The sequence below is a fragment of the Pelobates fuscus genome, chromosome 1 (assembly GCF_036172605.1).
Source record: "Pelobates fuscus isolate aPelFus1 chromosome 1, aPelFus1.pri, whole genome shotgun sequence".
In the NCBI taxonomy this organism is placed as follows: Eukaryota; Metazoa; Chordata; class Amphibia; order Anura; family Pelobatidae; genus Pelobates; species Pelobates fuscus.
The window spans coordinates 152,921,943-152,947,369 of record NC_086317.1 but is presented as its reverse complement, the minus strand read 5'-3'; the positions used below and the strand labels follow the sequence as shown (position 1 = coordinate 152,947,369).

General features: G+C 39.2%; 1 protein-coding gene across 1 annotated transcript in view; it reads right to left on the bottom strand.

Annotated features, from left to right (window-relative positions):
• The window catches only part of PLXNA2 (plexin A2), a 330,517-nt gene that overhangs the window by 100,470 nt on the left and 204,620 nt on the right, over positions 1 to 25,427 (bottom strand). The window contains exon 4 of the mRNA XM_063450974.1: positions 21,542 to 21,676. Coding sequence (XP_063307044.1) covers positions 21,542 to 21,676 — 135 coding nt within the window. The remainder of the gene's footprint in view (positions 1 to 21,541; positions 21,677 to 25,427) is intronic.

The window sequence follows — 25,427 nt, the reverse complement described above, 5'->3', positions numbered from 1 at the left end:
CAGAACCTCCTCATAGAGATGCATTAAATCAATGCATCTCTATGGAGAACATTCAGCATTTCCATGCAGGAAGCACATCTGAGTGATTGCCTCTACTAAGTTTTTATACTAAGCAGTAATATAAACATTGCCTTTTCTCTGAAAAGCTGTAGTTGTTAGGGTGATTATAGTGTACCTTTATGCTATCCAAATTGAGGGTGTGGGTCTAGTCGTTGTCTACTTGACCCTTCTAGATGAGTGGTAATTTACAATTGTAAACAAAGATTTATCTCAGATACAGTACTATTTGACATTGTCAGACTGCAACAAACCTGATATTAACACCAAAGCCACTAATTTAAGAATTTACGATGTAGTAGTTTTGGTGGCTAGCAGTGGAACTCTGCGCTTTATTTATATACATCAGACTAAGTTTGCACTCGAGTGTAAGAAAGTGGGACAGATTGATTTGGTTCTCAATTGGTATTATCCCTGAAAGAAAAGAGGCTTTTGGAGACATGCATCCACAGGTTATTTACCATGATTAATGCCCTTAAAAGATTTCGTTACAAATGTCAATGTAAGCTCCAAGGGGGTTATATTCTATATGAATTGTTACATTTAACAACTGCATCTTCAAACCCATTTTTGTTATAAACAAAGTTTTTTTTAAGAAATGTAGGGGGGGGGGGAGAGCCTTTTTCATCTTGTTTATTAATAAATCATCAAAGGAAAGTGCCTCAATTAAGTTGAACTTCCCCAAAAAATATATAATTTAAAAAAGCAGAAAAAAATACAGGAATTGCTTATAAAAGAGCCCACTCCATCTTCTTACCAGTTTACCCAAATTGCACTTTACATTTTCAGAGGTGTAATGTGACGTTAAAGCTGGACAGTAGGAGCTTGTATTATTGAACATCAAAGAAGATGTTCAGCCAATCACATGCCTGTCTGAGAATGGCAATAAGGTACTTAGGGGCTGATAAATGTATCATTGTAAAGGATTACAGCCCCCATTGTAGTTGTAACTGTAATTGAACCAATTAATAACTGCAGACAGAAAAGCCATATTAACCCATTACAGAGCTTGAGTAATCACCTGCCCAGGAGTCTAAGAAGACAATCAGCGATAATTAACTGCTGTATATATCTGTGTGTGAAGGATAAAGGGATTGTTTTGAAAGCCAAACACTATTTCGAAAGTACATAATTTCATTAAAAAGCTTCTGCTTTTTAACTACCCGGCATCTAAAGAATCTAATTTACATGCTGTCAGAGCATTTCTGTGGTCCAGGATTGGGAAAGATGACTCCTCTGGAGCAGTTTTAGAGACAGACGGATCAAAGGTTACAGAGTGACATTTGACATTTGAACTACAGTGACAGTGACATTTGAACTACACTGGCTGACTTAACAGATGCCATTGTCATTAAAACTGCACAGGTGCCTTCAATATTTTGTCTAGTGCTATGGAAAAGCTTAGTTGAATGGAAAACCCACCACATTGTAAGAAAAAAAAGCAGCAATGCAATTCATATGTTTTCTATCTAGCGAATAAGGAGGCCAGTCCTTTGGTTATATGGCTCCCTGTCTGCATATGTTGTTGTCCTAACATTTCAAACCAATTATTGTCCTTAAAGCATTAAAGGATAATTATTTTCTCAATATAGTTTGATGTTTATTTATATTGTTAGATTATTTTACATTGTTTTGAGTCCTATTACTTGGTTCCCGTCCAAATAAGCGAAGAATACCCAACCCCTTACTATTTAATCTCTGACATGATAACAGACACCAAGTTCCATGCTAAAATGTGACTAACTGGTGACAAAATATCCAAGACTTTTTGCTTAAAAAAAAATGCAAAAAAATAATATGAAAAATACACTGAACAAAATTATAAAAGCAACACTTTTGTTTTTGCCCCCATTTTTCATGAGCTGAACTCAAAGATCTAAGACTTTTTCTATCGGCTTGCATAACCAAAGAATTTCTGCACAAACTGTCAGAAACCTTCTCAGGGAAGCTCATCTGCCTGCTCGTCGTCCTCATCAGGGTCTCAACCTGACTTCAGATTGTCGTCGTAGCCGACTTGAGTGGGCAAACGCTCACATTCAATGGCGTCTGGCACTTTGGAGAGGTTGTTCTCTTCACGGATGAATCCCGGTTTTCAATGTACAGGGCAGATGGCACACAGCGTGTATGGCGTCGTGTGAGTGAGCGGTTTGCTGATGTCAACGTTGTGGATCGAGTGGCCCATGGTGACGGTGGGGTTATGGTATGGGCAGGTGTATGTTATGGACAACGAACACAGGTGCATTTTATTGATGAAATTTTGAATGCACAGAGATACCGTGATGAGATCCTGAGGCCCATTTTTGTGCCATTCATCCACGACCATCACCTCATGTTGCAGCATGATAATGCACGGCCCCATGTTGCAAGGATCTGTACACAATTCCTGGAAGATGAAAACATCCCAGTTCTTGCATGGCCAACATACTCATTGGACATGTCACCCATTGAGCATGTTTGGGATGCTCTGGATCAGAGTATACGACAGCGTCTTCCAGGTCCTGCCAATATCCAGCAACTTCGCACAACCATTGCAGAGGAGTGGACCAACATTCCACAGGCCACAATCAACAACCTGATCAACTCTATACAAAGGAGATGTGTTGCACTGCATGAGGAAAATGGTGGTCACACCAGATACTGACTCGTTTTCGGACCCCCCGGATAACATAATACACTAAAACTGCACATTTTAGAGTAGCCTTTTACTGTGGCCAGCCTAAGGCACGTGAGACGTGCTCACTAACACAGATGTAGACAGATTTGTGAACAATATTTGAGAGAAATAGGCCTTTTTGTGTACATAGAAAAAGTCTTAGATCTTTGAGTTCGGCTCATGAAAAATGGGGGCAAAAACTAGTGTTGTGTTTATAATTTTGTTCAGTGTATACAAAGTTAATTAACTCCTTATGGACCACAACCATTCTAAATAATCATCATAAGTTCTGTGTTAGTAAATCAAGCCAATCAATGTTGTTATAAGGTCTCTATAAATCAGATTGTTACAATGTCATACAAGCCTCTTCCATACTAAAGGGTTAAAATAATTATTTTTGTCTCCTTGGAAAAAAGTAGAAACTCTACAAGTATCTTCAGATTTCAAATATCTTATACTTAGCCAATAACAACATGAAATTACTCCGCAATTAAGGTAAGGTCTAAAAAAAAACAACAATAAATACTAAATGTTAAAAATAACAAATGTACTATGGACGATTAAATTGAACTTTATAATTGTAAACAAAACACATTTAACCTGTGATACAGGTCACTGTCCTTAGTTCACTCTTGCATTAGAAGGGACTCATTCATAACTGGTACACCTGAGAGACTGCCAATGCTTTTGGATTGTAAAGCCAATTATCCATCTTGACCAAGGGTGTGAAGAATGAATCTCTTTAAAGCAGCTAATCTTTATATTTCCGAGTGCAAGGCCAGATGGGGAAAAAAGACAAATAACACCAAACTTTGTATGTGTGAAAAATGGACCAGATGCAAATCTCTCGCTGCTGGAAATGACAGTCATTTATAAAATCAGGGCCTTAAAAGCAGCAGTGCGTGGTTGTCAGGATTTTTATTATGTTATCCGGACCGTGTACTTCTTGTTGATGATTGTATGTCTCCTGAGTACTGAATTACACACAAAACCACTGTGTCCTTTCCTCTCTGTCACCCCTAGGCAAAATCTGAAGTGGAAAAGGAAAATCTTACAATGTAACAGTGAAACTCCCAAAGGTCCCTTTTTCAGGGGCAGTCTTGGATAGAATTTCAAATCTCTTTCCTACAGTTTTGTCACATTGTCCTAGATTCTAGAACTTCAGCATATTTTGTCAGTATTAGCGCTTCACAGCTTTAAAGGAACACTATAGTCACCTAAATTACTTTAGCTAAATAAAGCCGTTTTAGTGTATAGATCATTCCCTGCAATGTCACTGCTCAATTCACTGTCATTTAGGAGTTAAATCACTTTGTTTCTGTTTATGCAGTCCTAGCCACACCTCCCCTGGCTATGATTGACAGAGCCTGCATGAAAAAAAAACTGGTTTCACTTTCAAACAGATGTAATTTACCTTAAATAATTGTATTTCAATCTCTAAATTGAACTTTAATCACATACAGGAGGCTCTTGCAGGGTCTAGCAAGCTATTAACATAGCAGGGGATAAGAAAATCTTAATTAAACAGAACTTGCAATAAAGAAAGCCTAAATAGGGCTCTCTTTACAGGAAGTGTTTATGGAAGGCTGTGCAAGTCACATGCAGGGAGGTGTGACTAGGGTTCATAAACAAAGAGATTTAACTCCCAAATGGCAGAGGATTGAGCAGTGAGGCTGCAGGGGCATGTTCTATACACCAAAACTGCTTCATTAAGCTAAAGTTGTTCAGGTGACTATAGTGTCCCTTTAAAAACTCAAATTTATGCCAATTGTAGTCTACTGTGTAAATACCTCCCTTGTCCCTGTTTCTATTTATTGTTAATCGTAGCTACATTGATTGCATTTAGCCTCATTTAGTACCATGGAAGGGAAGCTGTACCAATGAAAATAAATAAATAAGGATATTCTATATTTGTGCTGCAGTTTTATAAGTAGTATAATGCAAATCTCATCCCTGGCTGGCAGGGGTTTATGGGCCATGAAGTGCAACTAATAGTAATTTGACTCATTGGAGAAGCAGAACAGCCATACCACTGCTATTGGCAAAATTACAAAATTAATCGTAAAAGGGGGCTTTTGAAATAATATTTTTACTCAGTGATTTACTTAGTATATATTGGCGAATTGAATAAAACATTTGTAAAAATTTAGACCAAATCAGTTAAACTGGAAAAATAACATAATTAATCCGTTTTCCCAAATCAGTTATTTTGGATAAAATTTTCATTTTACCATAAGTTACTGTTTTGTAAATAAACCTCACTTTTTTATTCTATATTTTACATTTAAGTGAAAAGGGTCCATTGGAAATCTGCTGCCGGGGGAGAGACTGTGTTTTTTTTGGCTTCTCTTTAGCTGAAAGATGTGTACGTAGCACCCTGCAGTTGAAGGATTGAGGATTGAGTGAAGGAAGGTGTTGCTGAATCTTGTTACTAACTGCAGGGGAAGTGTAAATTGAAAAGGCTCTGGGGTGAGAGAACGGAAGATCGGTAAACTACTAGCCCTCCATGGCTAATGAAAGCATGCACAACTGATGCGCCTATGTCTTGTTGCTCCTAGCTAATGTATTTCTTGATCAGATTTTATTTTGTTTTCTTATAGTTGGCCCATGGTGTTATGTAAAATGAATGGCAAAGCTGGTCAGAATAGTAGCGTATTAGAACAGTTCTGGGGATTAACCTTCTCTAAGCCACAAGATTCTGTGATTTGAAGAAACTTAACAATTTGGAAACCAACCAAAAACACATTATAACATTTAAATAGTCTTGTAACATTTGTAAAAATCAACTCAATATTTGCTTTGCTTAACCCCTTAAGGACCAAACTTCTGGAATAAAAGGGAATCATGACATGTCACACATGTCATGTGTCCTTAAGGGGTTAAATATGAGAATAAAAGAGGTACACACTTGCCATTAGTCCCTATTAAGTAGTGTCTGCTTAAAGGAACACTATAGAATTAGGAATACAAATATGTATTTGGAATGCTATATTTCCCTGGTAGCTGTTAAGGCGAACGGCCCCACCTACTGAGTGAAAAAAAGTTGTTTTACTTACCTTTTCTCCCCCGCAGCGCTGGTCTACGTGGCTGGCCCGCATCCTAGGCTGAGATCAGCGAGATGTGTTATCTCAGCCAACCCATTCTCTTACGAAAGCATTGGGAGGTTAGTGCACATGCACCACAATCTTTTTGGTACCTGGCAATATGCTCTAGAGCAGGGATAGGCAACCTTCTGCACTGCAGATGTTTTGGACTACACCTCCCATGATGCTTTGCTAACATTATGGCTCTAAGTCATTGTAGGAGATGTAGTCCACAACATCTGGAGTGCTGAAGGTTGCCTAACCCTGCTCTAGAGAGACTTCAACTTCTAAACCAGAACTGGCACCATGCTTATGGGAACACAAGGTCAAAACTGGTGTCCATGGCTAGTTACTCTTCACTGATAATTTTGAAACACAAATCATGCTTTGATCATGACCACAGCATCCATTGCTTAGGGTATCTGCAGAAATGCAGTATAAAATCTGAAACACTATGCCAGACTGTGCTCAAACTGGAATCTTTGGGATAGCAGAGGAAACATGATCACTCAGGTTTCTATACCCAAGAAATACATCTCTTTTGAATGTATTACCCCTATTAGTATATCTACCCCCCATAGTTTACTTTATCCTCAATTTTTACCCTTTGTGTCTTACACCCCCCTTGTGTTTCTCTTACTTCCCCTTTATCTGTCTTACTTTCTCCCAGCCCCCTTGTTTGTCTCTTACTTCCCTACAGCCACGTATATGTCTCTTACTTCCCCCAGCCCCTTTGTGTCATTGTCCCCTTCTCCAGACACTCTGTATGTCTCTTGATCCCCATCCCAGCCCCTCACTGAGTGTCATTGTCACCTTCCCAGCCATTCTGTTTCTAAATGTGTTCCCTTCTCCAGCTCCTCTGTGTCACTGTCCCATACCCCAGGTTCACTGTGTCATTGTCCCCTTCTCCAGCTCCTCTGTGTCTCTTGATCCCCTTGTCTGGCTCCTCTGTGTGTCATTGTCCCCTTCCCCAGCCCCCTGTCCCCATCTCCTCTGTGTATCCTTGTCCCTTCAGCCGCTGTGTGTGTCATTATTCCTTTGCAGCTCCTCTCTGTCATTGTCTTCTTCCCCATCCCCTCTATGTTTCTGCTTCCCACCCCTTTGTGTCTCTTCATCCCCTTCCTCAGCCCCCCTGTGTATCTTGATCCCCTTTCTCCTCCCATCCCCATCCCCTACTTGTGTCTTATTAACCTTTAAGCCCCTTCATGTGTTTCATTCCACTCCTAGCCCCTCCATGTGTCTCATTCACCTTCCAGCCCCTCCATGTGTCTCATTTCCTATCCCCATCCCCTCTATGTGTCTCATTTCCCATCCCCAGACCCTCTATGTGTCTTGCCCCCCCCCCCCCTCCTTCCTCCAAGTAGAGTGGCAGAGCAGACTGCGGTAGAGGATATTCTGTTTCTTCTACCCAGCTCAGCCACGCAGCATAGATTGACTGGCAGGAAGGAAAATGCTGTGCTGTGTGCTCATCAGGGCAAACGAAAGCTTTAAAAAAAAAAAAAAGTTGTATATAGCCCTTTTTAAACCTTGTTTTTTTCATTCCTAAGTTTGTCTTGACAGAAGTCAGTTCAAGGACTGAAACGTTGACAAACATTATGATATGTAAATAAAAATTATTTTAATTTATTAAACAAAAGCCTGTGGCATATGAATTAGTTTGATGCATTGAGTGAACCACACCTGAAAAGGCATTTTATTTATTTATTTATTCATTTAGGAATTTTTTCTTGTGCCTGTGATGGTCTGGCACAAAAAAATTGAGCATAACAAACACGCAAATGTCAGTACTATAATAATTAATCACTACTGCTGAATGCTTCATTGTTTCAAATTAACTAACAAGGCCATACATGAAATGAAGTCATATTATGAATGTCAAAGAATACGTTTACATGGTATGTAATAGAGAGTAATTAACATCATTGTTAAGGGCTCACTCCAGGCTTGGTTTGACCCATTCTTTTTTAATACATAGTATATTTTAAAATATAGGCAAGAACAATATATAAAAATAATAAAACATACAAAGGTACTGGCACTTGAGGTTCTAACATTCACACAAATCCCCATCTTGAGCAGATTTTGCCATGAGTTCTTGCACTTATCCGAGAAGAAGTGACTTAATCATGGTCAATCATGGTGCTAACAACACTTTGAGTTTATCGCATAAGCATTAACTTGGGCCTCTTTTTGTCACCAAGTTCCAGATTGAGTGGCCGAGTGCTTACCAGTTTTAGTCGCCCGATGCTTACTGATCAGACATGACAAGCGCTCAAGGCGAGTGTTGTCACATTCTAAAAACAAATGTGGCAGAACACCTGTATGCAACCATACCTGCACTTATCTTAAGAGGACCCACAGGGTCTAAAAAGACAGTGATAGGGACTTAGACTGCCTGATCACGCAGTCTCTGATACTGATGGTCACTGGCCCAGCGTCCTCCATGTTGTAACTAGTAATCCTCTATAACTAGGAAAGTATTGTCACCTTACACTAATATTCTTTGACATATTAACCCTTTATTGGTCTGTGACTGCATGAGATTACCCAGCTGTAGTACCAAAATGACTCTTACACAGAAAACGATTTACTTAAACCCATCAGAGCCATCAACATGTCAGGAATTTTATGATACTACAACTCTCACCCTGTAATCTTGCATACACACAGGGGTGCCTTTGACGCACTGCATCTAGGCAACAAACATTCATCTACGTCCCACAAGCAAGCCCACATATCACCCCAATTTATAATCCAACCAGAAACATATTAAAGCAATGCATTAATAACAGAAGAAAAATGGCTGACTGGTCCATCACTCTTAGAAACACATTTGATATTAAATGGAAAATGCCTATATATTTCAGAGGGACATACAGAGTGAAAAGTCATGTGCTCATCAACCTGTTATTGACTCGTAATCATTTTTATCATGGCAAACATGCCCTACCTGTCCCCCTCAGCAACAAATAAGCTAATGCCTGAAACCAGCAATAGGCTGGTATATGCGATCAATATCTAATACAGCACACACAAAAAACATCTGGAAATGGTAGAAACATGCTTTCATGGGCTGTTTGCTTTACAAGCTGTTTTAGTTGATCCCAATGATTAACCCCAGCTGCAGAACACGGGACCTATAGAATAGGGCTGTCTGTCACACTCTATTTCACTGCATTAAGAACCTTTGTTTAAATTCAGCCAGCTCGCTTTCCTACACCCTCCTTTGCTGCCTGGATCTTAGTGCTGACAGAGAGACAGCTCTTGATGTTGGAGGAGAAATATAGAGCATCTGTTTTCTTTGTATCTAAGGTCGAAATGAAACCCATGGCATCCTGATACTCACCGTAATGGTTGTGAATTAGACTGAATTTGACAAAGGAGATAATTTTAATAGAATAGGAAAGATACATATTGTAAGAGAGGTACTTAGTGTGATAATCCTCAGAATTTCTTTCATAAAAGAGATTAAATATAATCATGTGTGAAGACTCTATTTTATGAAAATAAAGTAAGATAGACAGGATATAGGTTCTTTTCATTAATGTGACTGAAGTGAAAGACATCCAATAAACTAATTTTGTACATCTCTATAGTTTCTTCCGAAATGGGAGAAAATACGAACATATATGACTAATGACCATGTGTCACTGGGATACAACTGACTTCATTCAATAAACGTTTGCATTAAATCAGTTAAAGGTACACTATAGTCACCAGAACAACTACAGCTTAAACGTTGTTCTGGTATCTATAACATGCCCCTGCAGGCTTTTAAATGTAAACACTGCCTTTTCAGAGAAAGGTCAGTGTTTACATTGCTGCCTAGTAACACCTCAAGTGTTTGTCACTCAGACGGCCACTAGAGGTGTTTCCTGGGTCAGTGCTGCACAGTATGCTGCATTGCCATTCAGCATCTCTACCCTCTGCATGGAGGCACTGAATGTTCCTCATAGAGATGCATCGACTCTTTACAGCAAACCTGGCCTAAAACAAAACTGATATAACTGTGCAAGTTAATACACCCACAGTGCCATCCATCTTTATTAGTTTTCCTTTCTTTGAACTGGGTCCGGAGCACATGCAGAGTGCACTTTAAGAAATACATTACTCGCATCCTGCATATATACATATATACACACAGGATTTCTTTAGATGCTCTATTACTCAATGATATAAATGAATGCACTGGGTTTCATTGACGGATATACAGATGGATTGAAGGACTGATAAATAGATAGTTTTAAGTCTCACTTTATTTTTTTTTAATTTTTTTTGCACTTGCTATAACTGGAAGCACATTTGCACATATAGAGCAAGTTTACATATACAGTATTTTTCAGTTTCAATAAAGTACCGTGTTATCAACCTCTCTATGCTAGTTTTATTAATAAAATGCAATACTTCTTCCTGCCACATTCTATTTCATGTTCGTGTACAAAAAGTATGGTACTTCCTCTTTAACCTTTGCAAAAAAACCACTTGAACACAATGTTCTTATTTAAAGTGGTTTGTTTTTGTGTCATCTCTCCCACTAACTACTTTATTTGCTTGTGATATGGTCTCCCTCCCACTGACAGTGCTTTCATTACAGTTTGATTTCCCTCGCATGAACTGAGCAATTCTAACATAACTACATGAGTGTAAAATGCTAAGCAAATCTAGTGGGACCTGATTATAAAAGGACAGTTAAGCACCACAGAAACCTAGGCTCAGAAAATATATGATGGTGCAACTGGCTATCCTGTCCCTGGGTTCCCGTCTATCTGTAGTTTATAGCTGCAACGCTCAATATAGACTTCCTAGTGAAATACATCACACATCTGTGGAAGCTATATATATATATTACCACGCCCAGGAGTTTGCTACTGATCACTAAACTACAAATTCCATAAATTCCCCTTGAGCAGCAATCTAAAATATTAGAATATAATGGGAGCACAAGGATTGTCTGATAAATTCCAGCTACATCCTGATAGTAGGCAACAGTTATACAAGATGTATCATATGAACAAATGATTGGAAAGTGTGTCAAATATTATGTGGGCTTCTTCTGTGGCCATATAAGACCAAAACACATTTTTGTAGAAACCAAATCAAAACGGGGGGGGGGGGGGGGGTTCCGTTTAGGGAGCCTATGCTAAACCATGCCGTTTTAAATTGGAAACATTATATAGGATCACTGGTGAGGTCAGCTACCTCGACCACACTAAATTTTCACTCGCTAGTGGCCAGTGGACATTTTAAGCCCTGTATATCTATTTATCTATCTAAAATCAAATCATTTTAATGATTTAAACTATAACATTCTTTTAGTAAAAAAAAATATAAATTATCAGTCTGTCCAACTGCCTGTCTGTTCTGTCTATCTGTCTAGCTGTCTGTCGGTCGTTCTGTCTGTCTGTCTGCATGCCTGTCTATCTATCTATCTATCTATCTCTGCCTGCCTGCTTGCTTCAAAACACACAAAAGTACAGATACTGCTTGGCCATGCGTGAAATCTGGTCCAGGTGATGCACATTTCATTTGCCTACAGTTTTAATGTGTGACTCACGCTCCCTTATGATCTGGCAACGTGAGCATATTTTGCCCTCGCGTTTTTACCAACGCGTATTTAAGATGGATAAGGTGCTTCCATCCAACAGAGCATCCCGCAGAGACAATAAATATGTATAAGCGTATGATAGGGCCCTGAGCTTTCTAGGGTATTGATGGCTCTTTTCTATCGAACAGCTGCGCACTCACAAAGCAAAGTGTTCCAACTGTTTGAGGTGAGAGACTTGGATGTTCCTGCGCTTGGCAGTGGAAGCTTCTGATAAATATTCAGAAGGGATGCACAGGGTTTGGCTGTGTGTTTTGACATTTGACTTGTCACATTTTCAAAAGGAAGCAGGCTCTCAATGTGGGGTTCCTGAGATTGTATGGGACTCCCACATCCCCACCTCTTGTTTAGTTGGGTGTAGGAGAAAGGCAAGGGAGAGGAGTGAGTGAGTATTAGCAGATAATTGGAGAAAAGTAACAGGGCAGATACCAGAGGAGTGACAGGGAAAAGGGAGGAAGGGGGAATGGAAAAGTGACCGGGACTATTCACAGAGAATGCAATAGGGGTACTCAGAGAAGAAGCAATGACAACAGAAAAGACATGGGGGCATAGCAACAATGGTTGGAGGAGAATAGGACAGAGAATAAAGAAAGCCAAGGGGGTGATGGAATATGACATGAGAAAGAATGTCTGATTTGTCACATGGAGTTTCAGTAACCCTTTCATGTTTTACAAAAAAAAAAAAAGCTAGAAACAAAACTGCATATTTGCACAGGCAACAAAGCTTTCAACCATAAAAAAAATTTTAAAAAAAATTGTCTTTAACCCCTTAAGGACACATGACATGTGTGACATGTCATGATTCCCTTTTATTCCAGAAGTTTGGTCCTTAAGGGGTTAAACTTTTAAGTAAAAGTACTAAGGTGTGACTATTCGGATAGCTTTTTTTGTTTTAAAAGATAATTATCTAGATTGTCTGAGTGCATTATAATGATAAGTCTCTCTAACTTACCAATAACTTTAATATACACTTACAAAATATTAATTTTTAAAACTTTGTAGCAATTATTCCACTTTAGTTTCCAGTGCATGCGACGGGAAATAGATTCATGATCATAATTAGAAATTCTATGCCAGTAATTGCTAACCCTAGCATCCAAGCTTTTTCTGAACTCTATTTCCCATGATGCTTGGCAAGCCTTAAAGAGTTACTCCAACCTTTTTTAGAAGAAGGATATTTTATATTAAATTGCCCTATTGGGCACTATTAGCGTGCCCATGCCAACTTTTGTTTAAGTAAAGTAGCCTGTAAAACAAAGATAAAATTCATCACCTATCACAGATAAGCATTTAAATGAACCAATCTCCAGGCTTAGAGTGCATGCTCGCACTCTTATTCTCTAGGGAGGGATTGGGGTTGGACAAGAGTCTTTAGTCTGTATTATGAACACTGTCATGCTTACCCACAATTTTAAATTAATTTAATTAAATATATGCATCCAAAGACAGGTAGATAAATGATAATTATAGAAGGGGTCTTTGTGTGGACTCCTTCTAGTAGAGGGAATTTAGGCTCAGAAATGAGTACCGTAAGCAGACTGATTTTAAAGGGACCTTAGTTAAAATCATTACTGGGATGCCAGCAGTAACATTCCCCAAGTTTGGGAGAGAATCTTTGAACTATAATTTGGAATTCGGTACAGTCATTATTTTAAATGACTTCATCATTTTTTTTCTGTTCATCTCTTCAAAATCAGTGAGCAAGGCAAATGGCTAAAAAAATTCAAATGTCTAGTAATTAAAAGCTTATGGTGGCTTCCATTTTCTATTCACAGCCAATGTGTCTCTACTACTGACTTTGGTTTTTTGTTTAGGAATAGGAAGTTTCAGTCAACTGAGTGACTGTTTTTGCTTTCCATGTGATGAGTGAAGGTGGGAGATTCATACCTCTGTTCTGACAACTGTGAATGGCAAACTGAAATGTCAGTACAGTATGCAGACTAGAAAGCTGATGTTGAACACTTTGATAAACTCTCAGTGGAGCTCCTTCTATCGAGAGCGGTTCTGAAGGCAAACCAGACATGATCACCCCACTCAGCACTAAAGGAGACAATACACCATGATGGGTAGAGATTGCTGAAATCAAGGTACATTCTTACTTCTAAACTAGCATGTTCCCTCCATGTTGTCAAAACCTCTCAATTTCTGTTAATAGCTGCTCTCTTAGAACCTTTAATTATTACTTAAAAGCAGATATATGAGCTACTCAAACAGTAATTTCATCATCAGACATTAATAGCGTCACATTTTTACTAATGCGTATATATATATATATATATATATATATATTTATATATATATACACATATACATATACACACATTAAAATATATATATATACATACACACACACACAGGGCCGGCCTTAGGCCTTTGGGCGCCCTGTGTGAAAAATCTTCACAGCGCCCCCCCTCCCACATACCCTGTCACACACACACACACACACAGGCAGACAGCCATACACACAAACACACGCAGGCAGTCACACACAGACAGCCACACACAAACACACAGACATAGAATGTGACGGCAGATAAGAACCATTCGGCCCATCTAGTCTGCCCAGACAGTCACACATAGGCAGACACACAAACAGGCAGGCAGTCACACACAGACAGCCACACACAAACACACAGGCAGACAGCCAAACACACAGAGGCAAACAGCCACACACAGTCACACACACACACACACACACACAGGCAGACAGCCACACACAGTCACACACACAGAGAGACAGTCACACACACAGACAGTCACACACACACACACACACACACACACACACACAGGCAGTCACACACATGCAGACAGTCACACACACACAGGCAGACAGCCACACACACACAGGCAGACAGCCACACACACACAGGCAGACAGCCACACACACACAGTCACACATGCAGACAGTCAGTCACACACACACACACACACACACACAGTCACACACACACAGAGTCAAACACACAGTCACACACACACACAGGCAGACAGACACACACATAGGCAGACAAACACACAGACACAAACACACAAGCAGACAATCACATAGTTACCTCTGTTCCTTGTGGAGGCAGACAGGCAGTGCAGCTCCTGGATTCTGGTTGTTGGGGGAAGCAGGGACTCCTTCCTGCTTCCCCTGCAGCAGTTAGACGGCATTTTAGCTCCGCCCCCGCCGCAAAATTTGTAAAAAAAATTTTGATCCCGGCCGGCCATGTGTGAGCTGTGCGGCCGCAGGGCGCCCTCTGCTGCATGGCGCCCTGTGCGGCCGCACAGCTGGCACACCCCTAAGGCCGGCCCTGCAAACACACATTTATTTTAGTTTTTGTATGTATTTGGCCCACTCTGTGACCTCTATGCCCATAGAGAATGTTCTGTTTCAGGAGTTCTATCAATCCCCCAGTGCTTCTCAATCATTCAAAACACAACAGACAGTGCTCCTGTGTCATTAAATGAGTGCCAGAATTACAATGTAACTCTCGAAAGAACCACAATCCTTCCCCACTGGACCACTAGGGAAGGCAATCCACTGGACCACAAAGTAAAAGTAAGCAGGAGGATACGAGCAGCTCTCAGTGTACTCCACACACAACACTAAGGCATAACATACACACACATACAACACTGAGCCACCACATACACACAATACTCACAGAAATAGAGTTCAGGGCTCTAGGAGGGGCCCTAAATGTAGGACATTGGGCAATCGTGATCCATATCTGTGGGCATATATTTCCATACTGCAGTCAATATAGGCAGGATGTTCTAGGCTTTTATTGTCTGTACTCCTCTGACTCTCCTTGTGACAGAGTTATATTTTATTGTGTTGTCTCCCCACACTGTTGTTTTACGTGTTATGCGTCGGCACTTTCAACAGTCATCACTATCTACGGATGTGGGAATAAGGCATTATTTTGCTCAATGCGATAAGATCTATGGGGGCCTTGAAGTCTCATGGGATTCTCCATAGATGTCAGTGTTTCACTGTTGCACATGTACAAACATAGAGCACTGACACAGTCCCCTGGAGAATGAAGTGCCAATAGCTGAAGATCGAAGACGGTAGCACCTGCGGGGGGGCAGCATAAGGCAAGTATAGCTCACCTCTACTGCACCATCGGGCAACTGCACATTCTGTTAGATATCAATTACCTCTATGTCCCTGAACAAAGTGTTGATTGGTCTCTAAAGGTCAATATTCACTACTTTCTTTTAACAGCAGTAGGATGAACAGAGAGCAAGCATCCTGCTTAAAAAAATAGTTATAAAATTACAAGTATATAAACATTTGTAATGATATCTATCTATCTATTTATAATAAATCATTCATCGACTTGTTTCCAGGTAAAATAAATTCCCTATAATGTTTTTCGGTGAGCTGACCTTCCTTGAAATTAGGCTCCTTGCCTAAGAACTACGTGTGGAAAAAAATGCATTGTGAGCTGGACAAATAATGCTTTAATTAAAAGGTGCATTCACTAAATCAGCAGGTGTTTAACAGCTAACCATTAGACATGAATAAAACATTCAAGAGTCCCTATGGTGAGTTTCTCCAGAGTGTTACACAGGTGACAATATGACTGGACATCCAAGTGAAGTAGATGGTGGGTCCCATGCCTCTATTCCCTTTTGGCAGAAATAATGAACTACTTCTAAGTACAAAGCAACAACAGCATGGTTATTTGCTAAATTGGTTATTATGATTGACTGGACTTGACCATGCTATACCTCTTCTTGCAACAACTCAGACAAACTCAGGATGAATGCTCTTGCTACATGACCACCATTACATATCTCACTCTTTCTGTTTTCCTTCCCAAGGAGCCTTCTACTGTCCAGGACTTTTTTTTTTTGGTTAGTGATATATGCAAGGGAGTGCACCACCTTAAACCTGGGCTCTAAATCCACTAATGACAAGTCCACTCACCATAACAGATGTGATGCTCTTATTTTTAACGTCAGTTACAGGCAAACGTCATTGCATTTCAGTAACACCTGCTTTGTTATTATTAAGTTGACATGAATTATCTCTCTTTATTTAAGTGTTACAAATGTAGTAAATGTAAGTAGATAAATCAAGCCTTCATATCCCATATACCCCTTTGGATGTCATTGAGTTAATTTTGATTCCTCGGCGCTTTAGACGTAGGATCGAAAAAGACACGAGTGTATAGTGATCACAGGAATACAAGACAGATTTCATTCTCCACTCATATTAATATACCAAAGAGGCCCACCCTATCCCTTTTTCCATTTCACCCTTGGCTGGATCATTTTCTGCCTCTATTCCCGTTGCTAATTCAAACTAATTAAAGTATAAAATAGAATAATTTGTGCGTCTCTGTAGCTTCTCCTGCCCGCACCGTGAGTTATGTCTCTGTGTTCACACTCAGTGTGAGCAATCCCCTTTCTGAACAGCTCAGTAACCGTGGAACTCATTTAGAACAGTGTTACTGCGTCAGGGGAAAGAAAACCCTGAAATAATGAACAAGAGGAAAAGAAAGAAAAAAAAAAGAAGAAAGAAAACGATGAATACTAGGCGTTTCTAGTCTGATTTCAAATTTCACACTTCAGCACATCCAAAAATGGGCAACGTGAAATCTTTCATTTTTCTTTTTCTTGTAATTATCTGGCGTTGGGTAAATGGATTTTTCTTTCTTTCTTTTTTTTTTTTTTTTTTTTTTTACTTCTTTACAGAAATGTAAAAGCAAAGCTAAGGAAAAGCCTAAGCAGTACCTGAGCAAAAGGCGATCCTAATGTCACCAAATACAAATCGGAGAATTCTCAACAGACTGTCAATTTTTATGTAGAATATATGCCTCCTAACTAATAAAAAATGTAATGTACTCTCAAATTTTCTGACAGTAAGTGAAGGCCATTCTACATCGACGGTATGTCAGATTAACTAATAATGCTTATTCTCTATAATCCAAATATTATGTAACTAAAATAATAAGGGATGGAAGTAAGCAGGGGTAACGCTAGAGAGGAATTTGTGCGCACTAAGGTTGAAGGGCAGCACCAATTTAGCATACACCGAACATTAGGGGCTCTTCTCCTTGCTTGTCACAATCATGTAGAAACATGTTAGTATTGTCTAAAAAGGCTGCTACTATGAAGTAGTTTCCAGGCTGTAGAGTCCAACATTTAACAACTGGTAGTAGCTGCTGTTTCTCTCCTAGAGATTAATAGGAGTTGTCCTCAGCTGGTTTCCATCAAAGTTTCGGCTGCCTACATTTTCGGCCGCAAATGGGCCTATCCTGGCGGTTTGCCGCGCGGGCCCAGGCCGCAAAACATGGCGACTGGTACCCGGTTGCAGAGGTCCACAGGGCGGCCGGGCCTGGTCACAGCTGCGACCCCTATATGTCGGCCAGTGCGTAGGACTTACCTTTTCTGATCTTATGGTGACAACTACATCTACCTATACCAGGGGCAGGCAACCTTTGGCACTCCAGATGTTGTGGACTACATATCCCATAATGCTCTTACACGCATAATACTGGCAAAGAATCATGGGAGGTGTAGTTCAAAATATCTGGAGTGCCTGAGGTTGCCTATGCTTGAACTATTCTAACCTTGATATATTCAAAGCTCAAGATTGTAAACAGATCTACATTCACACCTAATACTCTGAAGGCTCTTTTATCTTTAACAAATTGTGAGTGGCCATTTGACGCATATTTAACCACTACAGCGAGCTCTTAAAGAGCTTTGCTCTGGATAAACCTGTCGCATTACAGTTGCCTTGACATACCCCAATTCAAACTACATTACACAGGCACTAGACAAATATAAAATAGATAAATAGATTTTTGATTAGCTAAGAGTGGTCAGCTGACACACGCATCCCACAAAATGGCTGGTAGGACTGGCAAATGCCAGCTGGACGTGGTGTATGTTTAGATGAATTTGGCTACCATGAACATGATTCACACTTCAGCACATCTAAAAATGGGCAATGTTAAATCTTCATTTTTCTTTATAATTATCTAGTGTTAGGTAAATTTATTTTTCATAAGCTGAGAGCAGTAAGCCAATGCTTTCAGTCAATGAATGGCTGGCACTATTACCAAATGCCAGTTGGAGGTGGTGTATGTTTAGAATACTTTGGTGGCAATGTGAAGTTCAAAGGGCATTGCATCAACAAGATAAGGAATGACATAAGACATATAAAATATAAATACATTTGTAGGTCTATAGTTGGATACCTAATAGGATACAACTTTAAATTAAGTTAAACAATATTTAAAAATGGATATAATAAATATGATTATCATTGTGCTTTGAATCAGTTTGTGGGTGACAAAGAAAATGTGATATGTTAAGTAATCTAACGGTAGGTTGTGCACCATAACAGATTTTGACATATGACTAGTGGGAAGATAGAATACTGTGGCAATGTTGTCAGTGGGTTATGGAGTATTCCTGAGTAAATGAGTTCATAATTTTGGCCGATATAGACCACAGTCTATAGAAGGGTTTCTAGCGCAGGTGGAATAATCACACACAACTGAAGAGATCATTTGACCCAATTAAAAAGCTGTGAAATATAGGGCAGAATTCATTAAGAATTTGCATAGTAGCTAGTAATTAGGAAACATGAACGACCTCTTTTTATTTAGTTTGTGGTGAAGCATTATGAATTAAGAAATCCACCTGCCTGTTTCAATAATTTGGCTAATTACCATATGTAAAATGAAATCCACTATATGTACTAATAATCAAATTAAAGAAAAATAAAATACAAATTTATCTTAATTTGGGCAAACTGGCTTTCCTCTCTCCAGAACTTTTCATATTATATACAGTGGGCCTGAATAACTCAAGAATGAATTCCAAGACAAACAAAAATAAATAAATACATATTAGAAAGAATGGGATGTAATGGGCTTTAAAATAAATCTCCAAGCACTATAAACATTCCCCAATATAAGCAGTCAAAATTTTACACAGAGGGGCTAGGGAACTCCTGGCACTATAACCACAACAGTGGACTACAGTTGTTATGGTGCTTGGGGTGATCTTAAAAAAAACAAACCTGCATGGTTGACCTGAATGCCTGCGAAACCAGATGAGCACAGCAATAGGTAGAACATGTGATTTGAAAAGGGCATATAAAATAATTAAGTGGGATGCCAACGTATAGTGAAGTAAAAATTCTTGTTCACACCCTTCTTACTCACCTACATTTTATTAAATTGTTTATCCCTGGGGCTACATATTGTACATAACTAAGGCTCTGATTAGACATTGAGTATGGCTTTATTCCTATCCAGAAATCCTAATCATTGTCCTTACAATCTCTGTTGGGAGCTGTTCACACATGTTCTTTAAATGATTCTTTTATTGGGCACTCCTTGTCATTAACCTAACTTTTCATTTGCGAGGCATGGAATTTAGTTCTGGCATTCAAACCTTAGTGAGTAATGTTTAATAATGGTTATTAAGGATCCCTAAAAAAACATGCCCTCACCTCCCCCACCCAAAAGCCTGTCCCATGGCAAACCCCAGTATATTCCTGCTGAAGTTGCCACTTCCTGCCCCTATATTCCATCACACAGCAGCCAGCAGCCTGAATCACTTCCCTAAATTTGCATGAAATCTGAATTCTACTAGGCTGCTATCCAAACAGAACAAACCCAGGCCGCTCTAATCTTTACACGGAGAAGTCAATTTGCAAGAGAAAAAGGTGCATTAATGTCTCCCGCGGCGAGCAGGGGAAAGGATTAAACATCTTTCACTTTAATTCCGAATTATCATAAACCCGACACAAACAATTACGAGGTGTGGAGAAAAGGCTTCCGTGTTTCGGATGCGAGGTGGCTGAAGCCGACACCTTGGAAAATGCGATTTGGACAAATTACGCAAACCTTTCTCAATATATTTATTTATTATCTCTCTCTATTTTTTTCCCTTTGAAAGTCAGGGGATTTTTTTAGAGCTATTCTGTTGATGTTAGAAGTGGAGCTGAAGTTTATCTGCATTGAGCAGTGCTATTAACACGCTTTCATTGCTTTTTCTTTCTTATTTAACAACTAATAATTTAATTGTACTATGCCGTATGGAAAGATTTTAACATATACTTTTCAATTTGCAGTCGAAAGATATACTTTTAAAGCAAAACCAAAAACTGCCATTCTTTTTTAAATACTCCAATATTATCAGAGTTATTCACTTAAGTGTAAGTTCAAGGTGAATTTCAAATTCCAGACCAAGATAGTAAAAATGGAAACATTCATGGCATGGACAGTTTTTTTCCAGTTCAGCTATTAAGGCCTACACTTTTAAACTGACGTTAAATCCCCAACAGTTTAAAATTTAGTGAATAAACCTGTTAATGTATTTAAAGCTTGGCTACCAGAATAACAAAACACTAGTTTTAAATCTTAACAAATTAAAATGGGCAGTACTGTCCCTTTAAGTTTCATTTTTGGAGTTTGTACACAAATAACCAAATGCTAGTTTGTAAACACAAGTTGATTTTCAGACATATTTTGCTATGTAACATAAATCCCTCCCAGCCTCCACAACAGCTGCTGTGATACACCAGGCTGCACACAATGAAATTGAGAAAGTAAGCATTCAAGGCATTTGTTCTTTACTTGGTTTTATTACTTTTTTAATGTATTTGTTTATTTTAATTTAAAAAAGCACAACAGGTATTTATTGCCTCTAAAGACACATTTTAGAATGTCACGGACCCTTTAATATCATTTAAGTTTTGTTAAAACGCATTCACATTACCAGCATTTTTAGCAGGATGTCTGGGATATCTTACTGTCAAACTGTTATGGCTGGATCTGATGACAGTACTGTGACACCATCTGCAGTGACACAGTTTGTGGTTATCACCAAAAGAACTGTGTGCTGTATGATATAATGACAGCGTATAAGCCACCGATTCCTAAAGGATGTCTGGATCATATCACTAGGGGATACACAGTAACTCATTGTTTGCTCTCTAATTGTGCTGCAGCCACAGACACTAATGTAATTTGTAAGTTTTCTTTCCGTTTATGAGGGCAACTTATCATCTGTACAACGGTTTCTGGAGCTTAGACCTGTTTTGTGTAAAGGAGAACATCTCAAGACAGGTGTACGGGTCTGCTCTGTGTATCCCATTGACCCTGTCAATTGAACTCTTACCTGTCTCTCTGACATAATGTACAGGTATTTCCTGTCGGTAGAGAACGCCATATCACGTAGTATAGGGCTTCCGTCTCTCATCGCATGGACCACCTCGTATTGAATGCCACCGTAAGGGGGGCCATCAGCCCGAATCTAAAGAGAACAGAAATAATGAATTTAGTTAAAATGGAGTGCAGACATTCAGAAGCCTCTCATGAGAGATTATCAAAACCAGACATACAGTAATTATCAAGTTAATTTTAACAAGGAATCATAGATGTTGATGGTTGAAAACAACGGCCCAACTGGTCCTATTTCTTATTTAGAAAGCACAATTGTCTGCCTTGATTTCATTTGCTGATCAAGTCAGCTGTGTTCCTAACCTCAGGGATTCTTGAAATCACCCCCTGTGCTCCCTAAAACCCTATTTACTATTGTCGTAAAAAAAAAAAAAAAAAACACTCGCGCCCCCCCCCCCCCCCCCCCTCTAATTTTTCATTTCTTTGGTGCTCTCTGCCTCTTTTCTAACTTTTATGTCTTCTTCTGCTCCTTTTATGAAATCATTTGTTTTCAGTGCGGACATCCAGATGTTTTTATTTAAGTGGTCCTTCCATAAACTACCTTTTACTATTTTCAAGGTGTCATTTTATCACTCTATCCAAACACACTTGTCACTGTCAATATCAACTGTATTCTGTAATTAACATGTTCACACATATCACACTTCTGGAGGAAACCGGATGGGAAATGGACAATTCACACAATTATTATTTCATTTGTGACATATTCTAAACAAATGTGACACCAATGATAATATGTTATGCTACATTCCCAAAAAATGTTTATATTGGATTTCTAAAACACAAATCTGTCATCCAAATGGAAATGTAACCCATTTAAACTCCAGTTTTCCTTCAGTTAAGGTGTTTTCACGTTTATCTTAAAATCTTGGCAATCATTTATTTAAAGTGGCCCTGTCACCTTGAAATGTCTTTCCATAAATCAGTTTAAAAGAATAATGCAAAAACATTGATATTATTGTCAGCTAGGCAAACTGGAATTAAAGGGACACTAAAGGCACCCAGAACACTGGTAGGAAAACACCTTTTTTTCCTAACAGTATAGTTTCCCTTTAACACCTGAAGATTTGTCAGTATCTCACAGAGGAAGTGGACATGATATAAAAATGCAAAACTGCAAATACAATATGATCTCGGCAGCAAATCAGAGTCTGAGATTTGCAGAGTAGCTAAATGCCAAGCTATGTAGCATTTATATAAATATATTCTTACCCAATCACCTGCTTGATATAAAATTATTACTTAATATTGTTACTGTTAGGGTAGTCTATTAAATCAGTTGAAGAGCTTATCCAAAAATATTAAAGGATTACTATAGGGTCAGGAAAACAAACATGTATTCCTGACCCTATAGTGCTAAACCCACCATTTAGGTGGCTTGCCCCCCCCCAGCGCCCCTATAAAAGTTTAAAACTCATCTTATTTCCAGAACCGCGTGGGTCCGCTGGCTCTGGCTCTGCCCCCTTTCGTCAAAATGGCAGATTTTTAGCCAATCCAATGCTTTCCCATAGGGAAAGCATTGGATTGACTAAAATCGGCACGGGGCGGGGCCACATGCCCTTTTGGCCAATCAGGACCTCCTCATAGAGATGCATTGAATCAATGCATCTCTATGAGGAAAATTCAGCATCTCCATGCAGAGCGCGGGGACGCTAAACGGCAGGGCTGCCTACTGTGCAGCCCTGAGCCAGGAAACCCCTCCAGTGGCCATCTAAGGAGTGGCCACTTGGAGGTGTCCCTAGGGGCAATGTAAACACTGCCTTTTCTCTGAAAAGGCAGTGTTTACATGAAAATGCCTGAAGGGAGCTATTATACTCACCAGAACATTAAGCTGTGTACATTACACATTAAGCTGTAGTTGTAGTTGTTCTGGTGACTATAGTGTCCCTTTAAATTGAGGCCAACAGTTAAACTGCAAAAAAGTTACCAAATATCCAATAGCTACAGTTAATTCACTAAAAGGTATCAAGTCTCCCAAGGTCCCATTTTACCTAGATTCCAAATGTTCCCAAATACATTGTTTAAATGTGGATGTTCTAGCTACACATGAACACACAGCTTTGTGATGTAAAGGTTAATTAACAATCCTAATGCCCAGAGCCTGTGTCTAAGGCACACGGAGGAAAGCTGGCTACATTTACACAGAAAAAAAAATAGGCAGAAATGAAAAGACTACATATTCTGTCTCCCACTTAAAATTCATCACCTTTGGGGGGCAGTGGGAAGGGTGACAATCTGCACGTGGTGGGATTTGCATTTTTGAAAAGCAGTTTGATTGTAGCATGTTGTCATGCTGAGAAACATGGATGGCTTGAAGGGGGTTGTGGCAGGGAGGCTGGCATGTGTTTGGACATAGATTAAACCAGCCAACTGAAGCGAATGGCATACAGTAGCCCAGCGGCCCATTCTGACAGTGATAGCATCAAATGCTGGACAAAATGCCAGGACCACTGGGAGATTCCAATGGAGGTCTTCTTTGGCTGGGTGAGGGACAGGAAGACAAATGCCAAAATATTATTATAACTAAAGGCTATGATTTGAACTACTGCCAAACTGTAAACTAAAATTCTGCCTAAGAAGGTCCAAGATCACTACTATATCCCTAAGGATAAACAATAGAACCTTCCAATAGTGTCCTTTATGATAGTGCAGTTTATTCACTAACCTGTGTGGACTACAGCTCCCTTTGGCTTGCTGCCTAGGAAGATTTATTTTTATGTAATTGTCCCATAAAAGGTCAGTATGCCATTCCAACTGAGGGAAATCAACAATGTGAAAGATTAGAAGAAAACGGATGTTCACAATAAAAACTAAAGCTATGTATTCACCTAACAGGGATTGTGGAGAATTGACAAGGGGGCTACAAATATGAGGCCTAACTAGCCAAGCTGAGATGGAAAATTATCCCCTTTCAGTTTTGTTGATCTAAAATTTTAAATATCCATGTTAATTCCCAGTTTTGCGAATAAACCCTTTTGAAATCAAAATTGAGATATTTATTTTTCTCTTCAGTCTAGCTTACTAGAGGCCCTCACTAACTTACTAGAAAAAATAATTTGTAAAGGACATATGCACACATAATCCCCCCACCCCCCAAGTAAAGCACTGATAACACTTATCACGAATGTACCATTTGCAGCAGGCAGCCCATCAGATCCAGATAACGGTTTTTGGTTTGTTTATTGTTTATCTTTCTTTGAGACCAGTTAGTATACTACTTTGTGCTTTATCTTTAAAAATAAGAGAGACAAAAGGGCCTTTTCTGAACGATCATAAAGTACATTCAGTCACACTAGCAAAGCTTGTTTTTTTTTCCTTCAGATTTATATGGTAGGTTTGATTCCGTAAAGGGATAGTACACCCAACTACCACTAAATCCTTATGAGAAGTGGAAAAAAGCCATAAAATCATTCATTTCGCTAATACTATTTTATGTGGCGCAGCATTATAAAACATTTAAGCACGGAATCACCCCTCGAACATGATGTAAACCCAAGATTCCTGAAATTACAGATGCTGAAAGATTAACATAAGGATGGATATTGCAATATACCTGGACCACAGAAAAATACACAATTAGATTTACTTCCCTTACTTTGTGAAAATAAAATAAATGAATTAATACATAAAAAAAAAATAAGTTTACATGACTTTTAGAGATGTCCATGTTCATGGAGTTTGTGGACTAAAGCCACAACCCTCACTGCGTTCATTTGATGCATATGGACAGGGATACAGATTCATGGAGATGACGTGGTCTGGGTGGCTGTAGTGTCCATTTAAAGTAAGCCTGTCATAACAGGTTCATTTAAGATGCATTATGG